Below are 8,819 nucleotides of genomic sequence, written 5' to 3'. Positions count from 1 at the left end.
GGGGGCGGGGGGAGGGAGGGATGGCCGGAGGAGGGGGTTAGTTTACTCTGGCTTTGCCCCTTCGAAGATGGGCACACCCTCTCTCGACTCGAGCCCCGCTCTCTCCGGGTGACCTCTACTTTGTAACAGAAGTTACTTCCCTACCATGGCTGCTGCGTCTGGGCCCAATTCCCAGATGGCTCCAGGTCCTTACCTTAGGTTTCAGCCTCTGCATCTCAGGCCCCACCCTTCTAATTTAGACCTTCCCACTCGATCCCTTGGACACACCCCCATATCCTCCCTTTCATCCCACCTCGCGCCTCTCCCGTAGCAGGCAAGGGGGAGGGTGTGAACTACAGTTCCCGGCATGCTCTGCGGAGGACTTCTCGCGAGTTGCGAGAAGACACGTGCGCGGAAGGAGCTGGCTTTAGCGAGCGGCAGAGCAGGAATAAAGGGAACTAGGGGTAAAGGGAGCTTGAGGGGCGGCGAAAGGGGGTAGAAGGGAAGGGACGGCCCCTAGGCGAAGAGCAGACTCGGAGGTCTCGGCTGGCTCTCCGCACGTTGGCTCCTGCCTTGGTCCCACAGTCCCAGACTCACGAGACTAGAGTTTATTAGACTGCCAGTAGTGGGGTTCAGAGGGCCAGCAGTCACTCTTCCGAATCCAGAGATTTCAACGCTTGTCGTCAGTATTGGGACTCAGGGGGTTGGTAGGTTTGGTGCTTGGGATGCCAGGGAATCTGCCGTTCAGTTCAGGGTTCATCACCTGGAGGTTAGTGTTAGGATTCAGGTTCAGCAAATAAAGGGTTTTGGGGGGATTCATCAGATACGGTCAGCGTTAGTTCAATACTTGGCATTCCCTTTTAGGATTGGAGTTAATATGTGAAGCTCATTGGGGGTTTGAAATTCAGTATTCTGGGTTCAGGATTTAACATGTAGAAGCGGGGTGCACAATTGAGAATCAGTGGCTATGGGGTTTTGGCTTTTTGAGGTTTGGGGTCTGAGAAGGGCGGCTATCGCTGAGTGCATGTTAGAATGTGTCGCCATAGGGAAGAAATCTGCTATGGATCAAATTGTGGTGTGTGACTCTCAGAATTGGGGCAGTTGTTGGGCTTGAAGACCCACTGGAGTCAGCGTTGGGGTCAGAGATGGAGGATTTGTAAGACGTGCTATCCAGGTTGAGAGTCCCAGGTTTACATCTTGGGAGAGACCTAAGGGTCACTATTGTGGGTTTGGTTGGGGTGTATGTGTGTGGGGGTGGGTGGAGGTCCTGGTTAGGGTATGAAATCTGAGCCTGATTTCTCTGTTGGGATTTGAGGTTTAGGGAGCCATCACCATCATGCTCAAAGCTGTGATCCTGATTGGAGGCCCTCAAAAGGGTGAGGAGCCAGGGGGTGGGGTGAGGAGGTTTGGCTGGGGTGGTTGGAAGAGGGAGGCAGGAAGCTGTGTTTTCAGTCCTTTCAGAAGTTTTTTTTTTTTTTTTTCCCTCTCCCAGGAACTCGCTTCAGGCCTTTGTCTTTTGAGGTGCCCAAACCCCTGTTTCCAGTGGCAGGGGTCCCCATGATCCAGCACCACATTGAGGCCTGTGCCCAGGTAATTTCCTAGGCCCCCTGTCCCACCTCACTTCCCTGTCATCTCCTTCAAGCTGCATTTCCCTTTTCCCCAAGCATGACTTCTCCCCACCAGGCATAACTCTAGGAACTAACTCCCCTTTACAAACAGGGTTGTGAGAGGTGCCCCCAGGAGTTCCCACTGCTGCCCAACTGTCCTCCCCAATCTCGCCTCACCCCTGATTTTAAAGCATGTGAGATCAGGCTGGAATCTTGGAGACAAGTTAAAGCTGTAGCATGGAGAACCTTGGTAGATAGCACAACACAGAACTCATAACACACAAGGGGCATCAGGAGGGGATGCCCCTACTTCGTAGGGTAATAACGCTTAGTGTTTGTAAAGTGCCACGGCAGACATCGGCATTTGATAAATGGTGCCCTTACCTCAGCCAGATCTGAAGCTCAGATCTACAGAGAGTAAAGTTGGGGTGGGGCGGGGAATGGGTTATCCTTTAATGCAGCTTGATAGGAAAAATGTTTCCCTAGGGTATTGGGTGGGGAATGACAGAATAATAAAAGACTGAAAGGTCAGGAACTAACTTTAAAGTCCTCATTGTCCAGAGGAACAAACAGGCCAGAGTGCATGCCCCGGCCAGTGCAGCTGAGACTAAAACCGATCTCTGGGCTTCTGGGCCAGTACTGGGCACTACCTGGCATTGCCTTCCTTCAGATCTTTTTTCTTCCCACCTCTTCCCTTGTCCTCAGGTCCCTGGGATGCAGGAGATTCTGCTCATTGGCTTCTATCAACCTGATGAGCCTCTAACCCGGTTCCTAGAAGCTGCCCAGCAGGAGTTTAACCTTCCAGTCAGGTGTTGTGCACACTTGCTGTACGGGGAGGGTAGGGAGCAGTGTCCAGGCTCCCTGGTTCTCAAGAGTGGATTGAGTTGCTGCGTTAAGTCGCTTTTGTCCACCTCCCCAAGCATTTGGGTTTCTGAATCCCTGAATATATTGAGTTTCTCTGGGGACCTTGGGCATAGTCCTGGGAGCAGGAGGGGTCAGGTACTCGCCCACACTGAGTACCTTCTCTGATCTCACTGAGCTGGCTCTGGGGTCTTGGAACAGGTACCTGCAGGAATTTGCCCCCCTGGGCACAGGAGGTGGTCTCTACCACTTCCGGGACCAGATCCTGGCCGGAAGCCCTGAGGCCTTCTTTGTGCTCAATGCTGATGTCTGCTCCGACTTCCCCTTGAATGCTATGTTGGATGCCCACAGACGCCAGCCTCACCCTTTCTTACTCCTTGGCACCACGGTGAGGAGGTCAGGGGGGTACCGCGGGGGTCCAGCCAGGTTCCTGGAGTGCAGGGCAGCCCAGGGAGGTGGAAGGGGCATCAGGAGGGAGATGCGCCAGAGCGCCACCTCCCCCTGCAACCCTTTGGCTGCTCCCAAGTAGGGAGGGGGAGGGCAGCTGTCATTTCTCACCCCCGCTGAAGGCCTGTCAGTGGCGGAGCTGCGTGCCAGGTGCCACAGGAGAAGGAAGAAAGAAAGAAAACAGACCTCGCTGCTCTGCGGCCAACAGGTCACCGTCTGGATGTGTCTGTCTTTCAGGCTAACAGGACGCAATCCCTCAACTACGGCTGCATCGTGGAGAATCCACAGACACATGAGGTGAGAGGGAAGGGGACTGGCTGCGCATCGCTTCAGTGTCTCGCCACTCCTCACCCTGCCTCTAGAGAATGCCAGCGTGCCATCGATGGGCCCCCATCCTGTCAGACGGGTGGGGCCCACCCTCACTTGTTCATCTTCTCACTTGTTCATCTTCTGTCCCTTTTCAAGAGATTGGCGAGACAAGGGGGCGATGGTTCATTTCCCTGGGTGTGCCGCCGCAGAGATGTATGCACAGGGAACTGTGGGGGCACAGCCCGGCCGATCCAGCCTGGCCTGGGTGCGGAGGGGAGGCAAGGCTTGAGGGGGCCAGGTCCTCCTCTGCGTCTCGTTAAATTTGTGTGGGTGAATAAGGATTCGGGAAGGCATTGCGGGTAAAGGGAATGGGGTGTGCAAAGGCACTGAGGCAGGAAACAGCATCCTGGGCCTGGCAGAGGTGGACGCTTGTCCGTTGGAGAAACGTCTGCCCCTGAGTGAGCAGAGGGCCTGGGGCCTCATAGCAGTGAACTGTCCCCTGGTAAACTCAGCCTCTGCCCTTAGGTGCTGCACTATGTGGAGAAACCCAGCACTTTTGTTAGTGACATCATCAACTGCGGCATCTACCTCTTCTCCCCGGAAGCCCTGAAGCCCCTTCGGGATGTTTTCCAGCGTAATCAGCAGGATGGGCAACTGTGAGGCGGGCCCCATGGCCCTGTAACCCCAACTCCCCCTAGGCACAGACCACCCTCCCCGCCAAGTCTCTGCAGACTCCATCTCAACCTGCTCACCTTCCTCCTCCCTTCTCCTTTCCACTTGTCATCTCCAGCCGATCCTCCCCAGTCCCTCCCCTTCTAACCTCATTCTGTCCCTCTTCCTTATCCATCCCAGTTCCTCCTCTGTCACCGCCTGCCCACTCCCCTTCTGGTCCATTTCTCTCAAGCCCTGAGTGTCCCAGAGATGTCTTTCAGAACAGACGGCAACACACACACTTGGGTGCACACGCCTGAAGTAGGCACACACACTCAGGCGCGCGCACACACACACACACACACACTTGCACGCTGAGGCTAAGGATCCCTCAGAGCACAGCGCCCCAGAGCCCTGTACATCATGACCACCAGCCCAGCGTCGGGTCCTAGGCCCAGGAACTGGCCCCTCCTAAGTATTCCCTGCCTTCAGCCCCCACCCCCACCCCCACCTCATTCGCTCACTCCCACCCACATCTCTGCTTCTCTCTCCATCTTGCCTGGCCTCTCTGTCTGTTTCTGCTGAGCTGGCATCTCTACCATCTCTCTCTCCCTCTCTTTCTGTGACTGTCTCTGCCCTCACCAGCTGCCTTCCTCTGGGGTGAGTCTGTCTGCGTTTCATTTCATCCAGTGAGAGGGTGGGTAACTGGAGGTGGGGTTTCAAGGAGTGAAAGAGGGAGGGTGCCAGGTCTGGGCAAAACTTCAGGGCCTGGGGCAGGGATGGGCAACAGACCTGTGCTGGGCTCTCTTGGGGCAGTAGCCCAGCAGGGAGAGCGAGGGGATGATGGCGGTGAGGTGATGAGGCAGAAGATCTGACCAGTCCTGAGGGGGTGGGGTTCCCTCCCGTTTCCATCCCTGACACTGCTGGCCCCTATGTCGGCCTCAGCTGGGGAACTGATGTCAGCTTGTCTTCTTCACCTGCCAGGGAGGACTCTTCAGGCCTGTGGCCAGGGGCAGGTACCATCCGCCTGGAGCAGGATGTGTTCTCAGCCCTGGCTGGGCAGGGCCAGATATACGTGCATCTGACCGACGGTATCTGGAGCCAGATCAAGTCCGCGGGGTACGGGGGGGGCCCTGAGGGGTGGCTGGTTCTCCTAGTGGCCGGGACTGTCAGGACTGTGGAGGGGTGGCCCAGGCCCTGCTGGGTCCTGAGCCCCCGCTCCACTTTGTGTGGCCCCCAGTTCAGCCCTCTATGCCTCCCGCCTCTATCTGAGCCAGTACCAGCTCACTCACCCAGAACGTTTGGCCAAGCACAGCCCAGGGGGTCCACGAATCCGAGGTACCCAGCTGACTCCAGTTCCCGGCCTTTGCCCTCCCCCCCCCCCCCCCCGTGCTGCCGTGTAACTCCAGAGGTGATGTCTCAATCCCTGCCCTCCCCGAACCAGAGATGGTTTGGGGTATTTGCCTCCAGGTCCTCTCTTCTGCTTCTAGGAAACGTTTACATCCACCCAACAGCTAAGGTGGCCCCGTCGGCTGTGGTAAGTGGGGGCCAGCCCCAGGAGAGGACGGCCGCTGTCAGGACGGGCGGGCACTGCAGACCCCTCCTGTGCTCAGAGTGCCAGTCTGCTCTGTCACCCTGCCCTCTGCTGCAGCCGGTCCATGAGGGAATTGGGCTTGGGGTCCTCCAAGCCCTCCTGGGACCCACTGTGCGTGCTCTTCTTCACAGCTGGGCCCCAACGTCTCCATCGGAGAGGGGGTGACTGTGGGCGAGGGTGTGCGGCTCCGAGAGACCATAGTCCTCCATGGAGCTGCGCTACAGGTAGACACTGGCACAAGAGGCAGGGGCTGGGCCCCCCCAGAGGATGGGAGTGCTCTGTGCTTAACCCTGTCTCACCCCTCACCTCATCCTGTTTGGCAGGAGCACACATGCGTTCTGCACAGCATTGTGGGCTGGGGGAGTAATGTGGGGCGCTGGGCCCGAGTGGAGGGTACCCCCAATGACCCCAACCCCAACGACCCCCGTGCTCACATGGACAGTGAAAGCCTCTTCAAGGATGGGAAGCTGCTGCCCGCCATCACTATTCTGGGTATGGCTTCCCCGGGGGCCCGAGCAGTGAGAAACCGCCGTCCATGATGGCCGTGCCTGTGGGGCATCTGCTCCTGTGTGCATGCGTGTGCGTGCCTGTGTGGTTAGCAAACATTTACCCAGTGCCCGATGTGTGCCAGGGCCTGTGTGAGTCACAGGGTGGGGGGGCGTCAGGCCAGAGCACAGATGGGCAGGGAGCAGCCCCCCTGCAGGCGGTGGCCTGGCTGCCCAGCCCTGGCCTGCCCACCCCAAGGCCCCTCCTGGTGCCCTCCGTGCTACAGGCTGCCGCGTCCGGATCCCTGCCGAGGTGCTCATCCTGAACTCGATTGTTCTGCCACACAAGGAGCTGAGCCGCAGCTTCACCAACCAGATCATCCTCTGAGGGGGGCTGCCACAGGGCCCCCCCAACTCCTACTCACTCTCCTGGAAGAGAATGCCTGTGTGATCAGCCTCTGTCCAAAGAGGACGGGGAAGCCAGGCAGGATGCTCCTATCATGGGAGCAATGTGGGTGGCCCACGCCTGGCCTCTCTCTACTCCCTAATAAACCCCCGTGAACCTTGGAGCCAGCACGGACTCGCCTGTGCCTGGGCTGGGGGTGAGGGTGGAAGGGGGGCAGCTGAGTCAGGCCCCCCCACATTAGCATTTAAATTGGAGTCGTTGCTGCGGGCTCATGAATAATGAATCTGGAGCCTGGTAAATCTCCCCCTCCCACTGCCTCAGCCTCACGCGGGCTCCGGAGCTGGGCCCTCAAGGCTCCAGGCCTGCCTGGCCCCGCCTTCACCCCTGCCGCGCCCGCTTGCCCGCCTTCCTGTTCCTCTTCACTGGGCCTGGCTCTGGCTCAGAGTGGAAGGAATCCGAAGGGAAGGCTGAAGGATTTTGGTTGGGCAGTGGGGTGCGGGCGGCTCATGGGCCCTGGGAGCCGCAGACTCAAGATTGGCTCACCCCGCAGCCGCTCCCCTCGGTTCCCGCTGGGCCGCAGCCCCGGCCTCTTTGCCGCTTTGCCAGCTCCATCTGCTGCTAGCCCAGTTTTTGGTGAGGCGGGGGTCTCTCCCTCGAGTCTGCCTCCCACTCCCCTGGCAGGTGGGGCAGCGGGAGCTGGTGTCTCTCTCCAGAAACACAATGGGCGCCCGCTCTCCCGGAGGGGGGAGCCCTGGCCACCCCCCACATCCCCTGGCTCAGCCTTCTGAGAGGATGCAGTTCTCTCCCATTCCTGGCGCCCCTGAGGAACGCGGCCACCTCTCCCGTCTGTCCATGACCCCCATGTGCCCCTCTTGGCGCCCCCCTTCCCCAGCTGTGGGTGCGGAGCTTAGTTGCCAGATGAGCTGGTAATGATCGTAATCTGCTAATTGAGAGGAATCTAATTACCCGAAGAGAATGGGGGGGCAGGGTGTGGGTGGGAGGGAGGAGGGGGTCCTGGCAGCAGGGTGCCGGGTGGGGCCTTGTCGTTGCGCTGGGTGTGGGTCAGAGCCCAGGGTTTCCCAGCTCCATCAGGGCGCTGTGAAGATGGTGTTTCAGGGGCGGGCTGAGGGTGACAGGGCCAGATGTGACCCCACGGGATGTCGGCAGTGGGCCTTGCCCTTCCCTCGGGGCTCTGCCATCACCTCTGGGATTGTGAGGGGTCTGCGGACACCTGCCCTGCACCTGGGGTCCAGGCTGGAGCGAGAGGCTGGGAGGCCCAGGGCTGGGCCCCTTCCCACCTCCCCCGTCCTGACCCTTCTGTTCCGAGTGGTTGGCAGAGGCCATGGCAGCTCCATCATAAATATGATAATTTAATTATTTTCTCAGCAAAACACCGTGAAATCCAATAAGTCTGTGTCAGGCCCTGGCCCCCGGGACCCCCCCTCCTAGGCCCAGTGGGGGTGGGGACATGTTGGAGAGGGGAAGGAGAAAGGGTCAGTGTTGGAAACAGCAGGGACTAGTGACACTGAGGTCTTTGACACGGCCCAGGCTGAGGGAGTACCTGGGCCTGCCGCTCGCTGCGCTGCTGCGGGGTATGTTGAGGGAGACCCTGTGCTGCCCCCCTCACCCCCCCTTGCCTGACCTCAGAGGGCCTGGAGCCCCATCCGCCTGCGGGGCCCATGACTGGGGCTGCCTCTGGAGGGGAGAGCCAGAGCCCCCTTCTTTCTCCACCTCTGGGACCTCCTTGGCCCAGTAGGGGTAAGAAGGTGCTGGCCCCAGGGAGGGTTTTGAAGAGAACCCAGGGAACTGGGGTGGGAAGTGGGGGGTGAGCTGGGGGAGGGATGCGGGGGAGGGGTGCGCTCCTGCCATTAGTGCTTTTTTTGGTTTCCATAAAAAGATTATTCTGTAAAATCAGTGAGGGGGAGCGAGCTGGGGGCCGGGGTGGGGGGGGTGGGCGGGTCCCTGGCACCAAGCTGGATGGGGAGACTGGAGAGGAGAGCTGGGGACGGAGTGTGGAGAGAAATTTGGATGAGCTTCAGGAGCCATTGAGGGGAAGAGGCCGAGCCAAGAACACAGATTGGGGGGCTGCTGGCCAGGATGAGGTGGGGTGGGGGCAGTGCCCATCTCTCCCTCCAGCCCCTTTGGCAGGCCTGCCCCGGGCTCCAGTCCCACCCCCACCTCCATCCCCTCCCCCTGGCACTTAGCAGCCATTACCCGGGGAGCAGATTGCAGCCCCCTCCCCCTCTCCGGGAAGCAGGCACAGCTGGGGCCCCGCCACATCTGCCGCATCAGCACGGAGCACAGCTGGGTGTGCCCAGAGCCACGCTCCCCAAAACACAAAGGGGGCGGGGCACAGGGAGAGCCCGGACCCCGGAGACAGACACACTGACACCTCTGCCAACAGACACACTTCTGTGGCACAGCTACACCCACCAGCGCCCGCTCCCTGCGTGCAGAGACAGGAGAACTGACAAACATGC

At 59.5% G+C, this 8,819-nt stretch overlaps 1 protein-coding gene across 4 annotated transcripts; it reads left to right on the top strand.

The window, feature by feature from the left end:
- The first annotated feature begins 400 nt into the window (after positions 1 to 400).
- GMPPA (GDP-mannose pyrophosphorylase A) lies at positions 401 to 6,500 on the top strand. Of its 4 annotated transcripts, none has more exons than XM_012729128.1 (14): positions 401 to 443; positions 1,295 to 1,355; positions 1,472 to 1,569; positions 2,292 to 2,395; positions 2,649 to 2,835; positions 3,132 to 3,191; positions 3,729 to 3,859; positions 4,500 to 4,514; positions 4,839 to 4,973; positions 5,095 to 5,192; positions 5,345 to 5,391; positions 5,580 to 5,672; positions 5,772 to 5,940; positions 6,221 to 6,500. In XM_012729128.1, exons 2-14 carry the CDS (start codon positions 1,316 to 1,318, stop codon positions 6,319 to 6,321), a joined length of 1,278 nt encoding a protein of 425 aa, XP_012584582.1. In that variant the 5' UTR covers positions 401 to 443; positions 1,295 to 1,315; the 3' UTR covers positions 6,322 to 6,500. The 4 variants fall into 4 exon arrangements, with proteins under 4 accessions (XP_012584582.1, XP_012584574.1, XP_012584578.1 ...); XM_012729120.1 differs by having other exon boundaries at positions 403 to 686; XM_012729124.1 differs by having other exon boundaries at positions 403 to 748.
- Positions 6,501 to 8,819: the final 2,319 nt, after the last annotated feature.

Source organism: Condylura cristata, unplaced genomic scaffold (assembly GCF_000260355.1).
Source record: "Condylura cristata isolate star-nosed mole 26May11 unplaced genomic scaffold, ConCri1.0 scaffold00002, whole genome shotgun sequence".
NCBI classification, from domain to species: Eukaryota; Metazoa; Chordata; class Mammalia; order Eulipotyphla; family Talpidae; genus Condylura; species Condylura cristata.
Note: the sequence above shows the minus strand (reverse complement) of the source record. Positions and strands in the feature narration are given on the sequence as shown.